This window comes from Strix uralensis, chromosome 3 (assembly GCF_047716275.1).
Source record: "Strix uralensis isolate ZFMK-TIS-50842 chromosome 3, bStrUra1, whole genome shotgun sequence".
Lineage (NCBI taxonomy): Eukaryota > Metazoa > Chordata > Aves > Strigiformes > Strigidae > Strix > Strix uralensis.
Window position 1 is genome coordinate 24,544,408 of NC_133974.1, and position 24,538 is coordinate 24,568,945.

General features: G+C 36.2%; 1 protein-coding gene across 1 annotated transcript in view; it reads right to left on the reverse strand.

The window, feature by feature from the left end:
* CSMD1 (CUB and Sushi multiple domains 1) overlaps positions 1 to 24,538 on the reverse strand; it is a 1,283,073-nt gene that overhangs the window by 81,602 nt on the left and 1,176,933 nt on the right. The window contains exons 49-50 of the mRNA XM_074861694.1: positions 20,049 to 20,237; positions 9,477 to 9,662 (exon numbers count right to left, since the gene is read on the reverse strand). Of these exons, the coding sequence (XP_074717795.1) occupies positions 9,477 to 9,662; positions 20,049 to 20,237 (375 nt within the window). The remainder of the gene's footprint in view (positions 1 to 9,476; positions 9,663 to 20,048; positions 20,238 to 24,538) is intronic.

Sequence of the window (24,538 nt, forward strand, 5' to 3'; positions counted from 1 at the left end):
TTCTTTAGCTATAAATAAACTTAGAATCTTGCTGAAAGCACACTTTACAAATAGCTATCAGATTCTGATACATGATTGTACAACTTCTAATTGAAGATGTTACTCAGTACAGAATATACTTTTAGATTGTGTTGATGTAAAGCAACTAAAACTATTGCTTTAAAAATTTTAATTTTACGGGGACTGATTTTGATTTATTATTCTCCCCATTCTTCAAGAGACAAAAAAAAGTATTAACAGATGGTTAATTTTTTGCACATGGTTTATGAATGAGTGTATCAATTTACCTCTCACAGTCTCTCTCATGCAAATTATGGGCTGGGTTCTATTTAAATTGTCATTTACATAGACGAAACTCTATAAGGGATGAATTTAACTTCTTGCAGAAGGGAAGATGTTCTCTCATTTCTTCGGGTATTTTTTATACAGAAATGTATGAATATTATTTTACATAAAGTATAAGTCAGAAAACATCATAATTACAATTTGAAATTATGATTAAGTTTACCCATTGTAATGACATGACAATCTCCATATACTGATAATTCTCAATAAACTCAAAAGCAGGGAAGTCATAATGAGATATACCTACCACAAAAAAGACAAAAAATTGAGTTGTTCTATAAGACCAGGTATATTTGCTACTCAAGACATGAGCAAAATGTTCACTATATGAACAGTGGCAATGACCAAAAAATATAACAAGATCTTTGCAACTACAACAACTAAAATCTAACAAGAATTTGTGCAGTAATGTGCTCAGCTTTTAGTTTTAACACTTCATAATGTTTTGTAATTTCGTTATTCCTTTTACTTGCTCTTCTGGTCAACAAACACATTGCACTATCAATATTTTCCTAGAATATGAATACCAGAAGACTGACTCTTCCCTTGTACTGAGTCACCCTCTGTTTGCAAGACTTTGATTGTATTTTCTTATTGTTACATAAGCAAAAAATGTACCTCATGTTATTCCAAGAAGATCTTGAATATTGTGACTCTGAATGCAATTATTGTTTCAAGGGGAAAAAAAGACAATGGATATGATGGAAAAATATCTCAACTACATGAACTTGCTATTATTATTTGCAAGTGTAATTTCATCTGATAGCTGGTTGCCATTCTTCAGCAGGTAGTTAACAATCACAATGAAAGGGATGCTGTGTTGTGAACTTCTAATGTAATATAGAGAACTATATTGTTCAAATATACCCTTTTGACTAAATTCACTATTAGCTTATAAAAAGCAAGATTATGGTCAAGTTGTGTATTATGCTTGAGAGACAAATGTATTAGTAAAATAAGGAGACAGTAGCAAACCAAATAATCCCATAGACCACAGAATCTAAGAACAAAGACCTAAGAATCAAATAGTATCACTTAAGTAAGTTGAAAGTTTCAGTGTGGTAGTAGAAAAAACCCCATACAGAGCAAAAAATGTAACTGCTTCTTGTTGTTCAACATATTTAAATGGGAAAGGCTTCAAAACTTCAAAATAAAAGGATCACATGGTATTCAGCATCGGTCTATCAATTCAGTTAGCTATGTCATGTGAATCTGTTATCAATCTAATGTACCTGGACTAATCTAAAATGCCTAAACTAATTAACTGATTTTCTACAGTTCACTGAATAAGTACTAACCCTTAATAAGTACTCCATGTTACATACCAAGCCTTGAAAAAGTCCTCCAAAAATTACTTACTGACCTCAGGATTTATTAAAGAAAATGTTAGGAGAATTATTGGATATGGTGTTATAAATGTCCAAGAAAATAAAAACCTCAGCAATTGCACAATATCTATGATGAGCTGGTGGTGAATCTTTGCTTGTTTATATTAATAAATTTCTTTTTGCATTTATAATACAACTGATTATTTCAGAACTAGTTATGATTCATAGTTCTATAACTAGACATTGTACAAACAATTGAAAATCATAAAAAAGGCTTCTAAAATTTCTAATTATTTTCCAATTATTTTAAATCAATGTCTGAACCATCACTGTTATAGCTCAGCACACCATAGCTTCCAAAAATATCTACAGTGAAATCTGCAATATGCAGATTATGCAAAGGTAACATTAGCTGTTCTTTAAAGTGCTTGATATTAGAGAAATTAGCATAAACCAATGAAGGACCCAACTTAAGTCTTTGAATTAGTATATTAAAGGAGTAAAGAAAAAGAGCAATAACATTATGCAGTTACAGGGACCATCCCAGGCAATTAAAATGTTAGAAAAATTAATTAACCACAAACTCAATTTCTTAAGCTATGCATCCACTTACTTCTATGAAAAGGAAAACAAGTAAGAACAGAGGCTAACAAGTTATCCTATTTCAGCAGTATTTTTGTTAATAAACATGCACTGGTCCAAACCTCAGCACCAACACATGGAGCATAACCTATGTGGGTACATTATATATGTAGTTATATAGAAATATAATATAATATTGTATAGATTCATACTCTTGGTTTACAAATTATGGTATTTAGCTTTAGAGAACTGGTAGGGTACCTTTTGCATAATCAGGAAAAAAAAAATGACATCGTGATCTTGCAATAAGTGAACATATTCAGTCTTCTGATCTCATGAAAAGAAACATGGAAGTAAATCATAATTTGTTGTCATTATTTTTTCACCTTCTGGCACAATACTTTAAATTAGTTCCCTAGATCTAGTCAAAAACCACAGTGCACAGAATTGAAAGTTTTGCTTTGCATTAAACAGATCTGACTTTAATGCTCTTTTCTGCATATTTCTAAAGCAGCGTTAGACCTGCAGATTTCCTATGGAACAAAAAAGGTTACACTTCCATTAATTTCAAGTGGTCAGGTGTCTGTAAATCTTTTTACTACATATCTAGCAAAACTCTAAAACTGGGCATTAATCATAATTATAATATTCTTAAGAATTTGCATTACATTTTCTATCATGCAAAAATGCCCGCATTAAAAAAAATGTTTCCTGCTGGCTGTCCTGGGTCTGAGTGAGTGGCAGGTCTACAGCAGTGGCACCTGTGAGAAGCTTCTCAAAGCTTCCCCGGCTCCAAGTCGGACCCACCTTTGCACTAAGGTTGAGCCAATTAGCTGCACCTTTGTAATAATGTATTTAAGAAAGGGGAACCTGGGAGGAGTTGTAGGAGTTGTGAGGAGAAGTTGCAAAGAGAACATCTGTGCAAACACCGAGGTCAGTGGAAGACAGGAGGAGAAGGTGTGTGGGGGTGCGCTGGAGCAGGGACTCCCCTGTATCCAGTGGTGAGATGTCAGGGCTGCCCCCCGCTGCCACACATGGGGGTCTACAGTGGAGCAGATGCTGAGCTGCAGCCTGTGGAGGACCCCACGCTGAAGTAGGTGACTGCACCCAAAGGAGGCCAGGACTCTGTGGGAAGAAGCAGTCCCTGCTGTTGTAGTTCAATGTTGGGAGGACTGCAACACGTGGGGGTGACCCACACTGGAGCAGCTAGGGAAATGCTGCAGCCCATGGGAGGAACTCATGTTGGAGTTGGTTTGTGGAGGACTGTCTCCTGTGAGAGGGGGACCATGCTGGACCAGGGGAAGAATGCCAGATGTTCCCCCACCCCCCAAGGTGGAAGAAGTGGCAGGACTGACTGTATCCCCCCATTCCCTGTCCCCTCTGCTGCTGGAGGGGAGGAGGTAGAGAAATTGGGAGCAAAGCTGAGCCTGGGAAGAAGGGAGGGATGGGGGAAGGTGTTTTCAAGATGTGGTGATGTGGGAGACATCGGCCTGTCAGCCCTGCACAGCCTCTGAGAAACAGCTAGGCTTTGATGAGAAACAGGACTTGGAAGAAAGATAAGAAACTGCTGAGTTGTGCCAAGGTGGCAGGGAAAACCAAAGGACAGCTGCAACACTGAACTGTGGAAAAGTACTGAACTGTGAGAAGTAACCGCCACGTGAACAGCACGTGAACAAGAAGTTGATTGGTCGGCACAGTGCGTGTTAGAGTGGTCTTATGCTGATAGGAGAAAAGGTTGATAGTTGTCTAATTGCTGATTTGCTAATTATGAAGTAAGAGCTTTGGCGAGAGCATAAGTATGTACTATTGGAAAAATAAACAGCTTTGCTGGATATAACTCTCATAGAATTGTGCAAGTCCGATATTCTCCTGCAACATGGTAATGCTTCTCACTATCCTGCTCTGTCTGTTGCGTGTTGTTGTTGTTAGTGTCTGTATTAAATTTATGTTCTTTTTTTTCTTCCCCTAACGAGTATGTCTTTTGCCTGTGACCGTAATAAGTGAATCGTCCCTTCTTGTTCTTATCTCAATTCCTGAGCCTTTTGCTTTAGTTTCTCCTTACCAGCACTGGGGTGGAAGGGAATAGTGAGCAGCTGCATGGTGTTCACTTGTCCTCTGAGCTCAAACCACGACATGGCCCAGAGAACTTTTCTTTTTGTGTTGCTTTGTCATGAAAAATGTAATGCTTGACTTAGAATATGTGTTAACATGCACCCTATTTCTTCTAAAAGTATCATGCATATTTAAACTCTCCTTAGTGCAAACACTGGGACTGTACCACATCTCGGACTAGCAGAAGTTTTTAGTACTGGAATGCACTGTTTGTCAAAGCAAACACATTACTAGAGATTTCTTTTCATAGAACATTAATTTTGGAATAAGGAAATACAAACTCTCTAATAGCATTAAAGTATGCTTTATCTTTTGCTGTATTTGTTGTTGTATCTTTTGTATCTTTTCTATCTGTATCTTTTGCTTCAGAACAGGCTTAGTATGATCTCCCTCACTGATTCGGATCTCATATCAATTTTTTCAGTAGTTTCTTCTTATCACATCATGTATTTTCTGCTACTGACAGTGAGGCACAGCTCATTCTTTCTAGTTCTTTTAAATCTTAAGAATGGTCTAAACCAACTGTTTCTCTATATTATTCAGAGAAAAAGTAAACAACACCACATTCAAGCTATGAACGGACTTCAACAGCATCAACTAAAAAGTTCAATTGCTGTGGAGGTAGAACCCAATATTTAGATCAGTATTTCTATTTCATGAAGAAAGTCAGTGTCAAGTGTCCACAAACTCAAAAACCCTAAGCAAATATATTTAGTGACTCCCCCAAAAATAACTGTTCTCTGTCATCTTTAGCACATGAAATGTAGAGAGATAGTCTAAGTCACAAGGATGTTCAGGAAAAAATATATACTGCTTCTGTTCTTATTTCTATCAGGTTTGAAATTTTGTACCCAAACCAAAAACCCCTGCACAAGATGAAAAAGGAAAATCACTTCTAGAACACTGAAAAGTCTAGATTTCTAAATCAGAGGAATACACAGAAAAACAAGCACATGGTGAAAAAATATTTAAAAATATAAATAAAAAATGTAAAACCAAAAGAAGTGTCTCAGATGAACAGATTGACCCTCACCAACAACTTTAGATTACTTCGTTTCTTTACAAAATAGTTACAGATACTATTCCAAGCATGAATCTCTCTATTCAGTAAATAACTTAAGATATCCAAATGCAACTCTGGATCGAATCTAGGAAGCAACACATGTAAATTTTGCATTGACAGCTAACTCTTTTTCTGTTTCAATTTTTAAGTCTCTGCTTTAGAAGACCTTATTCTCTGCACTTGATGATATATATTCTGAAGAAAGTAAGGCACTAAATAATAAGAATAATAATTTTCACTAATTAGTCACAAAGTGTAGTAATCATGATATAATGGTGCAATTATATCATCCAAAGGAGAGGAAGGAAATTTCATTTGTGTTCTTTTCCCTTTTTAATTAACACTGCAAGAATCAGCATCTGTACTTCCATAGTAGCAGATAAAATTCAAATCGTATCTGATGAAATGGAATAGACAAAAAATTCCCAAAACACTGATCTCTTTTTTTTTTTTTTTTTTTTTTTTTAAATCTTAGAAAGATGGAAACTTATGACTTTTGACAAGAGTACTTTACAGGTGTGTAAAAATGCTGATAGGTAAAACTGTTTCCCAGATAACTATAGATACAACTTAAAACCTTAAATTTGTAATCATATCTATACATCCTTTCCTTTCTTTTTGAGCATTATCCAAATGATACTAGTTTGGATAAAAAGTATTAGACGCAGTTGATGTGGTACACAGTAAGGAAAGAATTGTGCAAGCACCAGTACTCATCTGTAGTTTGAGACTAAAGTTTGATTTATTCAGATTTCTTGGATATATCTATACCTTTTGGATGGGAAATTTTTTGGAACTGTGTATCACACTCACTTCTCTGACCAACAGTAACATACTAATTTACAAGTTTCAGTATAAAGTTCTTGCATACTTTACACAATGTCCTGTATTCATATGTGACTACTACATGGTCACTCTCTAAAGGGAGTATTGGCCTGATTTAAAGTATTGTCTGAGAAAGGCTTTCAAATAACAATATAGATAGAAGTTCCCTTCATCATGTGCTAGAGATCTCAATGTAGAGTAACAAGTTAGGTATTTGTGATTCAGTTAAGCTTTATTAATAGATATCTGTTGATTGGTATTTCATGTAATTAAATTCAATAGCCTAACGTCCACAATCCATCTGTGTCTTGCTGTATGACCAGCATGAATCATATTTGTCATGATTCAAACCTGATGTAAATACTTTAAATGAAAAGAAAGGAGTTTCAAACATCTGCCTCAGGCATTATATTATTAGAGATACTTTGCAAAACAAACTGCACTGATTTCAACCTTGATTTTAATAGACCTGGGGATAAAATGAGCTAACTTATTTACCATTTACCCTTCTGTGCTGTGTGTGTTGCTTATCAAGTCTGAGATGTTTCTATCTCTGGAGACTAAATACATTTATCCTTACAGCAGCAATACTAAAAAAACAGGTTGTTATGCAGATTGTCTAAGCTTTTCTGCACTTTGCAAGTAAGAAATCTTGGGTAAAGCATGCCTGCCTTTGAATAGCAATCAATTTTGAAAATACTGACTTTAATATTGTCATGTAGATCACTAGCATTTTAGTTTAGCTGTTTAGTTTAGTTTACTTCTGATTTGAGAAGTAATGGGATTCTTTTTCAAACTAAATAATTTTGTAGAAAAGGAAAAAAAGAGATAAAAAGGTGTTATATATATTTTGTTAGGCTATTATAAATATTAAACAAAATTTTTTAATGTTGGAAGTTGTGCTAAATGTTAATAATTAGGCTTTGTTTTACAGGGTAGTCATTGTCTGGTTAAGTTTGACTATTTCAATAATACAAGCTCTTTTTTTGCACTGTGGATATAGTATTATTAATTCAGTATTTTTAATCCCCAGCTAGTTTAACTGGCCTCTTTCTTCCAGAAAATCTGTTTATATTTCTGCTGATTAATCATTCAAGTTATGTTCTTTGTACCTTGTCAATTTTTTCTGAGAGAATGAAGTGCAGTTCTATACACTGGAGCACTGCCTTCCCTCTGCACATGGCTCTGAATTCAGAGCATGTCTCTGTGATGACAGGTGGTTTTGAATAATCCTTCTTATGTATTCTGTGGAACTGCTGTGTTCAGTTTTAGGCACTGTCCTTCAAGAGAGGTGTAGATCAATTGAAGATTGTCCAGAGGACAATAATGAGAATCACCAGTCCAAAAAGTATGAAGAAAGAGTGAGAATGAATCACAGCAAGACAGTTATCTCTACAGAGGAGGTGACAGGAGTCAAGGTGTTGCAGGGGGAGGGAAGGTGCTGCAGGGTGGCCTCTGTGAGGAGAGACTTGGGCTGCTGAACACAGATGGTTCCAAAGGACCCACTGAAGGACACAGCTGAGCCCATCAGCCAAGACAGTGGCCCCTCTGGGAAAGTGTATTTAGGAAAGGGTAAAACATTGCATAGGCGGAGAAGGAAGGAACAAAACCAGTGAGAAGCAGCAAAAGGAACAAGGTCACAGCAGGAGAAGGTGCTCCAGATACCAGAGCTGATATTGTGCTGCAGCCCATGGAGAGGACCATGCCAGACAAGATGGATAGTTTCTGAAGGAACTGAAGTCAATGGAGGATCATGCTAGAGCAAGTTTATCCTGAAGGACAACAGTCCATGAAGAGGACCCATGCTGGAGCACAGAAAAATGTGAGGAGGAAGGAACAGCAGAGAGGAGCTTCTTATAAACTGACCACAATTCCCACTCCTCATGTCCCAACACTGCTTGGGGTGGGGAGAAGAGTCAAGAGCAAAGGAGTGAAGTTGAACCTACGAATAGGGGGAGGAAAGTGTTGTTTTGATTTTTTTTCTGAAACATATTTGACCCTATTTTAATTGGCAATACATTAACTTAACTTTCCCCAAGTCGAGTCCTGTGACAGTAATCACTCTGTCATTATCTTGACCCGCAATGTTTTCCATCCTATTTTTCCCTGTGCCTGGTTGGAAATGGAGAGTGAGTGAGCAGCTCGGTGAGGGTGTGGCTGTTAGCCAAGGGTAACCTGCCACACTGAAAGAACAACAATTTTCAAACACATTAAAAAGAATTAAAGAAGAATAAAATAACTTCTATTCATCCACTGTGGATACAAAATGAAATAATGCCTTTACACTACTGAAAAACAGGTTCAGGTTATATATATTAGGAAAAACATAGCAAAGGAGAAAAAAGGTAAATTACTGAAACAGAATACTCAGGAAGGTCTTAAAGATTAGGTTAAATGATCATCTGTCAGGGATGCTTAGAAGATCTCTTGAAATAACCTTCAACAATATTTTCTAAAAATTGTTTGCTGTCAGTTAATTCAAATAAATGAAAACCATTTCATAATCACATATAACCATGATTCTTATATTTGCACCATTTTACTCCTTCTTTAAAAATAAGTTGAATTTTACTTGTTTGAAAAATTAAAATGATTTTCAAATTCAGAATCTGGAAAGCATACACATATATTGTTGCTTAGTTCAAGATTCTAAATTAACTCTCAAAATTTTTATGTATAGTATTATAGCAATTAATAATTTTAAGATTATGTCCTAATCAGTATTTCAAGTCACGTACTCAAAGTCAGGGTCTGTTAGTTATTGCTTTGATCCAGTACACAGACAGAGGTAGCCCAATGCAAATGAGAGGCCATGTCACATGATAGAGGAGTCTGCACTACACTGGCTAGTTCTGACAGGAAGCAAAAATGAAGACTAAAAGACTCTTATCCAGCTTAATTTCCTACACTAGCAGTATTTTAAGAAAGAGTTTTTGCTTTTATTACTTTACAAACTATATCAAAATAAATTACAATTGGTCATTGTAACTTTTGCTATGAAGATGGAGAACATGAAGCTGAATTAATAATTTTAATTCAGATTTTTTAAAGACAAACAAGGGTTTTTTTATTAAACAAATTTATAGGCCTCTTCTACTTTACTAAATGCTAAATAACTATATGTTCCTGAATGGCCAGTGCAGGGCATATGTATACATGAAACCTAAACATCACCAGCGAAGTTCAAGGGAAATATGCTTGAGAAATACATGTAAACTTACATTTGCAAATAGGTGGTCTCCCTTTGTTGCTCCATAACCCATCTTCTTGACACACTGCTGTTGCTTGTTGACTAGATTCTAGCTTGAAGCCCTCATTACATTCAAATATCAATCTACTGCCCAAAGTGAATTCATTACCTATAACTGAACCATTCCCAGGAGAGTCAGGAATACCACAAGATACAGCTGAAAAGAAAGGAAAAAAAGAGGTTAAAATTTGGCATTTGCTTATATATTTTTTAAAAATATTGTCCCAGCACTGAAATAAGAAACATAGATTAGTAATTTTGACATATCCCATTCATAACAACTGAAATTAATTTTCCATCTTATTTACAACATTCCAGTAAATGTAACAGTATTTAAAACATTGATAAACACTTTGAAGTTCATCTAATATAGACAAATATTCCATAAATCATTAGTTTGTTTATTCCAATCACTGCAGAGTCAGAAATTTCCACATAGGATAAGGGCAATGGTTCATTTGCTAGGGAAAAAATCAAGAAAGTGTCCAAAGTGATCTGGTCCAAGAAGCAATGAACTGGAAAATTCTTAAATGGTTTCTAATAGTCTACTTCCATTCTCTCAGGGTCTCTCTCATTCCTCCACTACTGTAAACAAAACTTCATATTTGTTCTATAGAAATAAAACAATGTTATTTAAGAATTCAATTTAACATTTTTTGTTTGATGAGAAAAGCACCTAAATATATGACAAGGAAGAGTTCCACTGAAGTTAATGGCATTATTCAGATATTTAAACACTTATTTAAATACCTGACTAATTAACTTCAGAATGATAAATATTATTTGAATTCAGGCTTATTCATTTCTCATATCATGAACAAAATTACTTTTTTTTTTTTCTCCTTCAGAAGTTTTCTCCAGACAAGCAGTTATTCTTTCAAACTCACAAAGTTGAATTTGTTTTCAACGTAGTGAAGTTTGAGTAGCATCTGGTTTTTTAGCTTATATATGTAATTTTTTTACCAGAGCTCAATACAGTTTGTTTAATAGTATCTCATAATATACAATTTTAGGGCAGATTATAATTATAAAAGTATCTATTTCAGTCACTCTTAGATAAGGTGTCCAAGGCAGGATTGCCTTCTGCCATTTGACTTCTCAGCTCTCTTGATTTTGACAATGAAAAGCAGAAAGGCAGCTCATCAGTATCCTTTTTTAAAATTTCTTTAACTGCTATGCTTTATTTTAAAATAGTTATTTATGCACAGAGATTAACTCTAGGTGCTTGAATAAATCAGTAATGCTGGTAATGATTTTATATCTGCCCTATGGCACTTATGAAGGGAAAGTCATAGTATTATTTTCTCTGAAAGAATATTATTTTCTGCAGTGGTAAATTGGAGCATAGAAGCCATCACAATATTACAATGAATCTAAAGAGTTCATATAATCCCACTCACTGGGACTGAGTGCACCCTCAGCAAGTTGCTGATGACACCAAGCTCTGTGGTGCAGTCAACACGCTGGAAGGAAGGGATGCCATCCAGAGAGACCTTGACAGGCTTGAGAGGTTGGACCGTGCAAAACTCATGAAGTTCAACAAGGCCAAGTGCAAGGTCCCACATATGGGACAGGGCAATCCCCAGCACAAATACAGGCTGGGCGATTAGTGGATTGAGAGCAGCCCTGCAGAGAAGGACTTGTGAGTAGTAGTGGATGTAAAACTATGAGCCATAAATGTGCGCTCTCAGCCCAGAAAGCCAAACGCATCATGGACTGCATCAAGAGAAGCGTGACTCTCTGCCTCTACTCCACTCTCGTAAGACCCCACCTGAAGTACTGTGTTCAGCTCTGGGGCCCCCAACATAAGAAGAACATGGACCTGCTTGAGCGGAGGAGGGCCACAAAGATGATCAGGGGGCTGGAGTACCTCCCCTATGAGGACAGTCTGAAGAAGAGAAGGGTCCAGGGATACCTTATAGTAGCCTCCCAGTACTTAAAGGGGGCCTACAGGAAAGATGGGGAGGGACTCTTTATGAGGGTGTGTAGTGACAGGATGAGGGGTAATGCTTTTAAACTGAAAAAGGGTAGATTTAGATTAAGTGTAAGGAAGAAATTCTTCACTGTGAGGGTGGTGAGACACTGGCACAGGTTGCTCAGATAAGTGGTGGCTGCCCCCTCCCTGGAAATGTTCAAGGCCAGGTTGGACGGGGCTTTGAGCAACCTGATCTAGTGGAAGGTGTCCCTGCCCATGGCAGGGGGGCTAGAACTAGATGATCTTTAAAGGTCCCTTCCAACCCAAACCATTCTATGATTGTATATAAACAAATGTATGTGTGTACAGGAACACTAGTTGCTTTGAGTTTGGCATCCTGTTTATTACTCTTCAGTAAATACACTGAAAAAAACACAGATTTGAAGCTTTCATTTCTAAATATTTACTAATAAAAAGTGGAGTTTTGCAAATGAAAATGCCTTTCCATACATACAGTCAATTGTAAGAAGCAATTCAATGTTTTAGAAGTTATAAAGTCCTTTGGGTATTGTTCTTTTTCTCTTGACACTGTGAAGTTTTATTATTTTAATAAAGTCAATATATTTCGAAAGGAGAAATGACAGGCTTTGTCTGAAATCTGTTAAACAGAGGTGAAAATAAGTATTAAAAAAAATCTATTTTTTATTATCATTTATCCAATTCAATGTAAATGATTAATTTAAAAACATATTGTCATGGTACCATAAACACAGCTCTCAAATTTGTTTTCAGTACTCCCAAGTTGTCACATCTGATGCATTTAAATTAAATACAACACAGTACTTTGCATATGATTATAATAAGGAGAGTTAAGCATTATAAAATGATGAATGGTTAGTTCATTTCAGTTGTTTACTTCCATCTGGAATCTGTCAAATTGTTAATAGAAGTAGAACTGTAGGAATGTTCCAAAATAAGCTGCTTCCTTTGTAACACAACCACTTGGCACTTTTTGCACTCTAACCAGTGCTGCTCCTGTCTTAACAAAATTGAGTATTTCCCCCTCAGTGGGTAAGGGCTGAACCTCCTACCACTAGAAGGAATAGTAGTGGGACAGAGAAGGGGGAGAGAGGTGATAAAGAAGGGGTCCTGGAGACCCACACTTATTGCTCTTACCGGTGTTAGAGAAAGTAGAGAAGAAGGAGGATAAAAGCAAGTTCTGCTGCTTCTGGGAGCAGGTCTTTCTATTAGGAGTCATTTCCCACAAGGTGACCACAGCAGGAGTGATAGCTTTTCAGAGCTCTGGTGTACTCAAAATAGGCAGCAGAGCTGCATCTGGTTCAATGCTCTGTCTACTCCCCCAATAACCAATTTAATCCTTTATCTATAACTAAACCCAACTCTGACCTCTGTCACATAAGCAGAATTTTACACTTGCAAAATGTTTGTTTGCATGCTGAATTGACAGAAAGTTACACTGTCATTGTTTTACTACATCATAAAAATGCCTATGCATTCTCTTTTTCCAGTCATGCTTACTGTGAAATGTTTCAGGTCTCCAGAGCCTTGCACTATGTCCCTCCCCATCCTAACAAGCCTCTCAGTTTTCTTCTGCTTTGTGGCAATGCATCTGAATGTTTGGTGTGGAACGTAATTGCGTTAAGATTTAACTTCTTGTTAACTTTTTCAGGCCTCCTTTCTGATATCAGTACAATCTCTGTGTTAAGTGTGCATACATTTAATTGTATAAAGCCAAAATTCAGAACAATCAGTCTATCCACCCATCCATGTATGTGTACATCTGTACATACAGGTGGACCTTATACTAGTTCCCTCTAAATACTTCAAACACAAATTAACTTCAAATAACTTAGTGGTTTCTAGGGAGCAAGAATTTATTATGTCATTTGAAAACAAACAAAAAAACAGGTCTGTTTAGCTCATGTTAGGAACAAATACTCTGTTAGCATTTGCTCTTCCCCTCTAGCAATAACCTTTCTAGAAACTACTGAAAATTTCAAGACTGAGTAGCTCTTATTTGCAAGTTACCTTAAAGAATAAAAGATGTACAATGCCCAGGTCACACCCAGGTAGGCTATCAGTTATGTCAGGTCTGGTGCAATGTTCAGTGTACTAAAGCACCTCAAAATCTATGCTTACCTGTCACACTTCACCATTTTTAGTCTTATGTTTTACCTCAGTCCTCTACTGTCTCTTCTTTCCTAGCTGCTGCTGAATCTTGTACTGCTACACTGTGAGGTTATTCTCGCTGCTGCTTTAGCTACTAATCATAAAAACAGTTTTGACATTCTGCACTGTTCCTGTTACAGTCTATCTATTTATTTGTTGTTTGCTTCTCCCCCAGAAACTGGGATTGGAAAGAAATATTCCTCCTGCTACTAATTTCTTGAGGCTGCTAATGGCTTTTAAGTAGTGTCCAAACAAAATATATTAGCAGAGCCAGTTTCACTAAACAGCAAGTACTTTGGTGTTTGAAGTAAAGTTAGCTGAAGTAAACTGACTGAAATGGCATATCATCTTTGGACAGCGGAAGCACCACTGTCCCTTATCCAAGTATTTTGAAGCTCCCGGCTTCCCATATGATTGTAAAATGATAAAGAATGGTGTCGAAAATCTTCTGACTTGAGGAACTGTCAACATGCTTCTGAGGTCAATGACTAGATAAGACTGCCAAGTTCCAGCTGGGAGATGTGCTTTCAGAAAGTGAAAAATACATAACTCAACCTTAATTGTCTCTATTATCTTGCACAGCAGAAAAATATTCTTTCAAAGAACAGGTAATCAATGCAAGTGGAAAAGCCTTTTACTACCTAGAAACTGAGATGCAGTTTTAGTTGCTCTTTAATGTTCCACATGTGTTACTGGAATTTATTTCTTATCAAAACCAGTAAATTTAAAGTTTATAGCAATCCTTTCAAACTTCTATACACCTATTTACCTTTAAGATTTATGTATTATTCATGTTTAAAGGATGCAAATTCACTGCATACAGAAAAGAATCTGGAGACTGCATTACAGTCAGACATTGAGTTTATTTCCATACACTGGAAAATCCCTAAATTTAACGCACAAGCATTTATCATTTAGTGATCTGTTCCTGGCATTGAACGTAGCACTGAGAAAAATATTTAGACACCCTAAATTAAAGGTAGCAATAGAGAAGTCCCTAAAAAGTGGGATTCATAACAAAAAACATGCTGAGTGACTTGTATCTATGATATCCAATCGGAAACACTGGGAAGAGCCATGCCACAGAAATCCTAATTCTCTGACTCAGATACATACAGAAATAACAAAGCAACTGAAAACAAGGCTGTGTTGTCTCTGGCTGTGGGGGTCAAAAACGTTTATGAATGGTTATCTAGTCTAGTACTCTATCACAACCCAGAATTAAACCTGACCAATGTTCATCTAATTTTGAAAATGGAAAGACCTCCAATGATGAAAATTTCACATTCTCCACAGGCAATCTATTCCAGTGTTTCACTAGCCCTTCTGAGAAAAGAAGAAAAAAATAAAGATTTGGAACTCCTGAACTGTGCTACTTACCTCATATTTTTATTTTAAGACTGGCTGCTAAGAGAGATGTTTCTTCCATAATAACATTTATCAGAAAGGTAAAAGGCTCGAGATTAATTCCATGCTCAAACACACAGAACAGCTAATTTTATAAAGAAGCAGTTTGGTAGTCCCAGACTCATGGCACTTGCACAATCTGCAAATAGGTATTTTCAAGCCAGTTCCCTAAAAATTTCCATTAGTCTTCCACCCAGGGCAGACATGGAACCCAGTTATGGTTCTGGAATAACCTCTGTTCAGCACAGCAAAAAGTGCAAGGATGTCTAGCTCCACAACGTGGTTCTACTCACTTCAGCAAGCACAGAGGTATCAATAATAGCAGTACTTGGAATCAGGATTTTAAGCAGGAAATGCTGGCAACAGGTATATTTTTAACATGACTCCGTCACAGGTTTTGAGCCTTTCCAAGTACTCACAAGCCAGACAAGACACCTTCTTTCTTAAAGCAGGTACCTCCAATTTTCTTTTATAAACCTACTAGGGAGTAACTCAAAAACTGGTGAGGACCAGTCAGGTGTTCTTCAAGACTCTAAAATAATTTTGAACTCTCTTAAGAATGAGTGGGAGAAAATTGGGAAGATCAAAGTCAAAGTCAGAGACCTGTATATGAAGAACAGGTGGGATGAAGAGGTGTATTTGCTCATACCTCTCAGAGGAACACAGCTACTCTGTTACACTCTCACTGCCACCATGTCTCAGTCTCCAGATACCTGCAATGCAGCACTCCTGATCCATATTGACCCTGCAACTTGCTTTCAGTTTTTTATTCTAACTGATCTTCTTACAAGCTCTTCTCTTCTCTTCTCTTCTCTTCTCTTCTCTTCTCTTCTCTTCTCTTCTCTTCTCTTCTCTTCTCTTCTCTTCTCTTCTCTTCTCTTCTCTTCTCTTCTCTTCTCTTCTCTTCTCTTCTCTTCTCTTCTCTTCTCTTCTCTTCTCTTCTCTTCTCTTCTCTTCTCTTCTCTTCTCTTCTCTTCTCTTCTCTTCTCTTCTCTTCTCTTCTCTTCTCTTCTCTTCATCCCTGAGTCTCAGCCTTCTTTTCCTATTCTCCCTCAGCATGGGGATTTGGACATGATCTAAGCAGTGGCTAAGATGACATATGTGGTTACCAGGATCATTACTGGGACCTATACTACTTTCTTTCAGCACTTATCTACCACTGTTGTAAAAGAATTGCTATTTTCTCTGCTTATAAATATTCTGAAATGTAGCATGACTCATGTTGGTATTTTTCCTTCACAAATGAAATAAAAGCAATAACAGTAAGTTCTAATTTCCTAGATAGGAGTCAAGTTCTTTGTACATCATCCATGACATTATTACATGCATCTGCGCTTGATAAGACTGGAATTGAAAAATATCTTCTGACCCTACCAGATTAGCCCATATTAGAGATGTGTTCATATTAAAATTGATACTGTTATATTAATTATGCAAAAAAGAACTCCCCTTTTTTGATAATACAATAAAATTTGTTTTCAAACTTTAATTCTGACACAGTCAAGTTATTAATTACAAATGTAACCCTGCAGGACTGGTTTTACAGAAATTTCAGACTTAATCAAAGGCATGTTTAATTGGAACCATCCTATAATGAAATCCATGAGCTTGACCAAATGTGTAATTTTAATTAATTTGCAAAGAGAAGGCATGTATTTTGATAACAGATACTTAATAAATTTAGAAACACTTTCCATTTTAGAGTTTATTGAAAAATATATGCTTCACCCAGACATGCAAGTTGGAATAAATGCATCAGAGCTGTAAAAGTGACATATTATAATTGAGGAATCTTACATTAATAAGAAATTTCTAGTAAAGATTAAACTCACTCCCTATTTCCCAAATCTTTTTTCCCCTACTGCTAACAGAAATCTACATATCCATGGCCACATATATTGCTGAAATTATAAATATGGCTTAAAATTAAAGAAAAAATGTATTTGTGAACATGCTGCCTTGCTAAAATGTCACAGTTATTTCTTGCACATAGTGATAGAATAACAAGGATAGACACGGTGACTATTTTAGGATTTTCTCGAGTCTGATTAATTTTTGTTCAGAATTTATTACTTTCTGTGACTTTTTGTCCCCTGATTATCCACGATCAAGCCCTGGGACCTCAGGTGAAGTCTCGCACACATCTGCATGGGTTTTTTTTCCCACTTCCTGTGAATTATTCCATTCTGCCTTTAAAGCTGGGGACTCCTTTTCTGAATTGTTCAAAGAACTGTTCCCTCCATTAATCAGAACTCCTCACACACTTCATTATGTTTAGATATTGTTTACAAAGTTAGAATGGCAAATTGGCAAGCCTTTCTCTGCCATTGGTATTAAAATGTGAACATAAAAAGTAAAAACTAGAAATGTAAAAGAAAACCACTTAAAAAATAGGCTAGTCTAAAAAAATGAGAGAAACTAAGAAAAAAAAGGATCACTTTTTTTAAGAATTCTGAAGTGCTGGAACATCATATTTTCATCATACAGACCTCTGATATCTGGGCAAACAATAATGGTAGTAGTAGCAGCAGGTTATTATCATCTGGATGGATAAGCAGTAGAAAGATAAGGGGTAAATTTGTATGTAACTGCTGACAGCTGAGGAATCATGACATCTTAGATTCTGCAGAAAAGTATGATACAGGGTCTCCTAAAGTTTATGGCTCCAACTCCTCCAGCCTAACAAGCACACACAGAATATTGTCTATCCTCACACATTCAAAGTATTTGAGCCCCAGAATAAGATGCCAAAATTTCAGTGCCTGTTAAAAAAAGACACCTACTGGCTAGTCAGCAGAATAGATCCCAAAGTTTCACTGACAGTATTTAGATTAACTACAACAGTTTGGGCAGATTGGGCTTGACTTGTTTCCTTTTCCCATTGTCTACAGCTACCTGAGACATTCTTAGGTCTTCAAGATATTCTGCAAGTCTACTGGATATAACATAAGAGCTTATGCCTTTCTGGACTGGTAGATGGAGGACAGGTAATATATCTCAGACCACCTCAAATGACACTCGACTTCTATGTTTAAGCAAATTAATCAAAACATTAGCTTACATACAGATGCCTAAATTTAGTCTTAATCTTGAACAGAATTTCATCCTCCACTTTCTTGATCTTCTGGTCAAGCTGTAGCCTAGTCGCCATCCCAGGTTCTTTAGTGCAAAGTGTCTCTGAGCTTTCAGTACCTATGGCAGCACCTAAAACGCATTTCAAGTAAGATCAAAAGCAACACTTGCCCCTAAATTTACCTCATACCCAGCTCACACATGGATTGTCCCATGAGTTGGTGACCTTCAGGAAGGTCAGACAGCATCATATGCCATAACACATAACACATTATGGCATATGGGATTAGAAGACATCCTGTAGTCTGAAAGCACAGATACACAGATCCTGCTTGTGGCACACTGGCAGCCTGAGGTTCTCCCTGGACAGGTGGGGGTGTAGCCACATGGCCCATCTAGGCATGAAAATGCTCATCCCGAAAAAATATTTAGCTACCAAATCACTTTATATAAAAGATGTGAACTGTACTCCTTCAAGTTCTTCAACTGTAGCAACATTTCTGCAGTTGTTTACTTGTCTTGCAAATAACACACCCTCAACAGAACAGTAAGCATCATGCCAAATCACAGTTGGCCTTTTTTTTTAAGGTGCAAAATAGAACTTCCATATTATGAAGTTTCTTAGAAATATCTGAATCATTCTTAATGGAACTTCAAGCAAAATACTTTTCTTGAAGAAGACATGAAGCACTGCCGTTAATGTCTTACAAAATTAGGAACAACTAAACAAAAGTTTTAATCAAAGAAGTTCCCACAAGTCTTAAATATGAATGTTACTACCATTTTTTCCCATAAACAAAGCAGACTAGAAGCAGACACAAATGAAAACTTATTAAAATAGGCCATATATGATAAGCATGATAGAAGCTGTTGAAGGGTCTGGAGGACAGGTCTTACAAGGAGTGGCTGAGGGAACTGGGGTTGTTTAGTCTGAAGAGGAGGCTGAGGGGAGACCTCATCGCCCTCTACAACTACCTGAAAGGAGGTTGCAGAGAGCTGGGGATGAGACTCTTTAATGAAGTAACAAGCGATAGGACAAGAGGTAATGGCCTCAAGTTTCACCAGGGAAGGTTTAGACTGGATATTAGGAAGCATTTCTTTACAGAACAGGTTGTTAGGCATTGGAATGGGCTGCCTAGGGAAGTGGTGGAGTCCCCATCCCTGGAGGTGTTTAAGAGTCGGGTTGACATAGCGCTGAGGGATATGGTGTAGTTGAGAACGGTCAGTGTTAGGTTAGTGGTTGGACTAGATGATCTTCAAGGTCTTTTCCAACCTAGATGATTCTGTGATTTTGCAGTCTTTCTCCTCTCCCCCACATTCCTGATCTTATTTGATGTACATCTCCTTAGTCTCCATTAACTTTTTACTGAATAATGTGTGAAAAAGCATTTATAACTAAAACCAATTGTGTTTAACTGTTTTGTACTACTTATGTTACTCCTCCTGTAGTTTGTGTGTGGCTTTTCATACAGTGAAAATTACACAGATTTGAGAAATATTAACTACTCTTAACAAATGCCTGGAACAAACTAAAGTAGACCCTGGCTAACTCCAGAATATATTAAAAAAAATAGAAGTTCCAAATTATGTCTTTAAAGCACTGTTTATAAGGTGATTTTTTAAAATAATCAAATTAATACCTGAAAACTACCAAATTTTTATAAATTGTTCTGTAATACAACATTACTACGAGCTGTGGAATGTTTAGAGATATGTATTTTACTAAATAAGAAAGTGCTGAAAACATTTTTCATTTGTTCTGTATTTGACTGCATTAATTTACTTTTTAATACTTCAGCTCTGCACACATTAAGTACACAAGTCAGTATGTATTTGGATAAACTCCTGATGTCAGTGTGTTCTGAATATACAGCAGTATTGACAATGCTGTACCTTTGTTTTGTAAAATACACTTAACAATGAAATTATAGAAGCATACTCAACAAGAAAACATCTTACCTTGGCAGATTGGCACAGGAGAATCCCACTGATACATGCCATTCTGGTGACGCCTACATGTAGCATTATTGTGACCAATCATTCTATACCCAGGTTTGCAATAATAGCGAACTTTACTTCCAGCAGGACCACCTGTTTTATTTACAATTCCACCATTCCTCAAGATAGGGTTTAAGCTGCAATAGGGAGCTAAATGCCAAAAAAAAGGGACATTATTAAAATCACATAAAACATACTTAATTTACAAAGTTCACATTCTTTATGATGTGCAGACTTTGAATACCACTAAAATTAGTACAGAATACTTTAGATTACTTTTGGAATCCTCAGTGAAGATTCATACTTCTTATTCAGAAATATCATGAAGTTCAAAAACATACTTTATAATCACAAGCCAGTTTATGTTACCATACATGACGAAGATACAGTCAGGAAACATACAGATTGTTCAGTAAGCTGACACACTTCACAAGCAGTCTACTTCAAATTTGATAAATGTATAAATACAAAACTGTTCTTTGAGCTACACAATATACAAAACTAATTATGAACATTCTTATTAAAAAAATCCAGTGCACTTGGACACCTAAGTAAAAAATTAAACATTTTGACAAACACGTTAAAAATTTGTATGACAAAGTACAATAGACTGATTAATCAGATGCCTTTTTTTCTGATTAAAATTAATATAATTTTTTATGTACATGTTCCCCCAAAGTTATTACACTGTATTAATTTTTTAGTAAAAGGATGTAACTTAAGTGAATGTAGCTTCTTAAATGTGGAATTTACACTACATCTGAAGTAAGACAGAATGCACTTGCTTAAATCTAAGTTTTGAAATTAAAGTAAACCTTGTTAAACCTTAATCACTACTATTACAAATATTGTTCACAGAGGGGCTTTCCTGTGATCCTCAAGAACTTGTGACATATAGATGAAATGTTTAGACATGTGCTGAGGAAGTAAAAAAAGTACAAAATTTGTAATTGTGTCAAAAAGTGAGTAGTAAAGACCAGCTTTTTTTAAAACAAGGTTGTACCTAAGGATGGAGTATCATTACCCAAACCGGATCCAGGTCAAGCAAAAGTACAGGATAGTTTGACATACATGTGGATTTTAACAAAAAATTGTTTTCTGCATGCAAACATTTATCACTGAACAAAAGCAATATGAAAAAATCACCTTGACTCTGTACTGATGTTCAGGTCAGTGCATATTTGCAGCAACGCACGATGCCAAGCTTACAGACATTGTATCTTTTCAGAAGAAGCATGGTAGGATCATGGCTTGCAGAAAATAAACCTGCCTGAACATCCACCACTGCAGTAAACTTATGAACATTCTTCACAGGAAGACAGTGCTGAACTCCACTGATAACTAAATATTAGTAGCAAGGACATGAAGACTGTAACTGCTGCTACAATACTAACTCTACATCATACTGAAATGTGTCTCAGGTGTACTATGAAGTTCATATGATTTTCTGTAGACAATTATCCAGTAGCAGTTGGGTGTTTATTTCACAAGTGCATAATTACAGATGTGGCTTACATCTATACATATTTTTCATATTATTTGTTTCTTGCACGTATCCCTGATTTCCTTCTTTCAGCTTTCAATATCTAGCTCTCTATTTATTTTTTCCTTGTATGTATATTCCGTCACCCTAAGGTTCACCTGTGATATCAATTTCCACCTAAAGATGGATGTTTCTGTTCAGTGACTATGGAGAGATCATAGAGTTGAGTAGACTCCTAACTGAGATGTTTCCTTTAAATGTCTAAATTTAGATGCAGTGTATCAAAGTCAATACTTCTAAGAAATGCTACCCAACAAAAGCAATAAAACTAGGTCCTACATTAAAGATGTTGAAAAATATTGGCATCTGCTGAGATTCTATTAAAGAATTATAGTTCTCAATTAAGTAACATTATTTCTACTTGAAATGCTGTTCTTTCCCTTGGGGGGTTATTTGAAGGAATTAAATCAAAAAGGAAAAAAACCAAAAAACGGGATGAAAATCCAAAAGCTAGGATGGTCCAGTAAAACAATTGTCTGGGGTCATGTTCTGTATCCCTTATAAGGACAGTGACATTCAGTTACATACTAAATGAAATAAATTACTAAAATACTCTTTAAATTTAAAAGGGGATTTGACATTTAAAGAAAAAATATTGGTTTTGTAACACAAGCTTATTAAGATGAGAAGACTAGTGGTTAAGACCACTGAAGTAATCTTCAGTAACCTCTTAAGCACTATTTAATTTTAAATATCCTAGGAGACCTTAAGAATAGCAGGTGAGTCCTAAACATAATATGCCATTCAAACAAAATTCTAAATTGATCTCCTCAGTACTGCAGTTCTAAATAGAAGATATTTGCCGTATGATGTGTAACCCTGTAGCGCAGTAATAGTCTTGCCTTTGCTAGTAACAGGTCACAGACTTTGTACCGAGTTCGCAAGTCAAGACTAATGTTTGTCAGTTTGTGTTGTCTCAACTTTTTCTGACCTGCCTGCAGCTTTGTTTTTATTTTGTTTAGCTTTAACAGGTCTTTTTCTTCTGATCAGGTGGATATGCCTAATTTGTTTTACTTTTTAATTATGTTCATAATTTTTTTTGATGGTACAAACATAGCTCTATATAGGTACTTATAACAAGTAATTATTCTGTACAGAATAAGATATTTAGGACTCTACATGGTGATGTGTAAACAAACACAGGCCTGGTATAACAGCAGAGGCATTAAGAGGTGGGTACACAGGATACAGTGTAGGAGAGTATGGGCATGGTATGATAAGGGGGTTACAGCCTGTGCGCTGTCTAAAGCTATATACAACTCACCAGTGGTAAGTTAAAAAAAAATTAACTCAGAGCTGGGCAAAAATTGTTTTCAGGCTCAAGTAAAAGAGCAAAGAAACAATAACTACATGTAAAATGGACTATATATAGTAGAATCATGTGTAACTTGAACTTGACAAACAGCAGGGTGTAAAAATGTGTTAGCAAACAAAAATGATCCAAAGTGGATCCTAGAGTGTGCAAGAAATCATCAGTACCACACTTCCTGTTGAAAGACTCTAGCTGCTGATGATGACTTGCAGTATCCCTCCCAACATATAAACACCAAATTGAAGCCATTGATTTTGGGCTCCCAAGGAAAAATGGAAGCATGACTGTAGCACCAGGGAAAAGGTTAGATAATGGGAAGTGTGCATCTAACAACTGTAACTGTACTTTTTTTCTGAAAAGTAGCTTTAATTTCTTTTTTTTCTATAACCATTTAATCTGGACTAGTAATTCTTTCAGTTATACTAACAATATATTCTTGGCTAGACATATAAAGAGTAGGTTTTAAAACATAACAAGATTTTGAGCATAACAGGTTGTACTTTGTGTTCTGATTACCAGGGAACTTATTGCTATTTTTTTAGCTGTGCTTAATTTCAACAATATACACTATATATGAATCTTCAAAAAGATCAGCTTTAAAATGGCAAGAAATACGGGACATCAAGGCTGCCAAATTACACAAAATTATGTCAAAATACTGAAAATTTCATGGGGGGCCACAGGAGAAATCTATCAGTCATAATTGTTGCTTATGTTGTAACAATTAACAACACCTAGAGCCCAAAGGCATAGTTTAAATTCTCCAGTGAACTAAGTGGTGTTCAGAAAAAAATCAAGCCAAAAAAATCTTTGAACTAAGAAGAAATTGATACAAGAAAACAAGAGGAACACAAAACAGCAACATGGCCCAGAATTTACTTCAACATCACTTTGGCAAATATACTTAGTTCCTAATGGCTATTATTACAAATCTCCTATAGAAATCCATATCCTCCTTCTGCAGCTACCTTGATGACTCCTGTATATCTGCTTTCAACCATTACTTCAACCTACTGTTACTACTGCTTATTTTTCCTGCCAACCCATGTCTCACTGTGTGAGTGGCAGCAGCTGCATGGGGCCAGAGGAAACAGGGAAGGGAAGATCTGGGAACGGACATGTCTTGGTAAAGCTTTGTGGTCATCTGACGTTGTGAAAGTTAAAGGCAAAGGTTCAAGTGTGAAAATAAAACTATGAGATGTGTTTGACTGGTTAAGAAGGCTATAACTGGAAAAAAGAGAGAAAGAATATTTGACACAAAGGTACTGGGTTTAAGAGCCCATGGGAAGAACAGTCATGACAGATTATGCAACAACAGGAGAAATAGGAAGGGAGGGATTGGAGGCTAAGAGGCAGTGATGGAAACGAGACAAAGAGAAGGACCCGGTTAGCTATTAGAAGTGACATCAATCAAAAGGATGGATGTATCAGAGACTGAGATTATGTTCAGAATAAAATGTGATGCAAGGAAAACATATGTATAATTCAGGGAAAGAAACTGGAAAGAAAAATATATAAAATCAATTGGAATTGACTAATGGGAGACAGAGAAGGAGAAGATCATGGACTGAAGCAAGGGAGAAGGAGGATAATGAA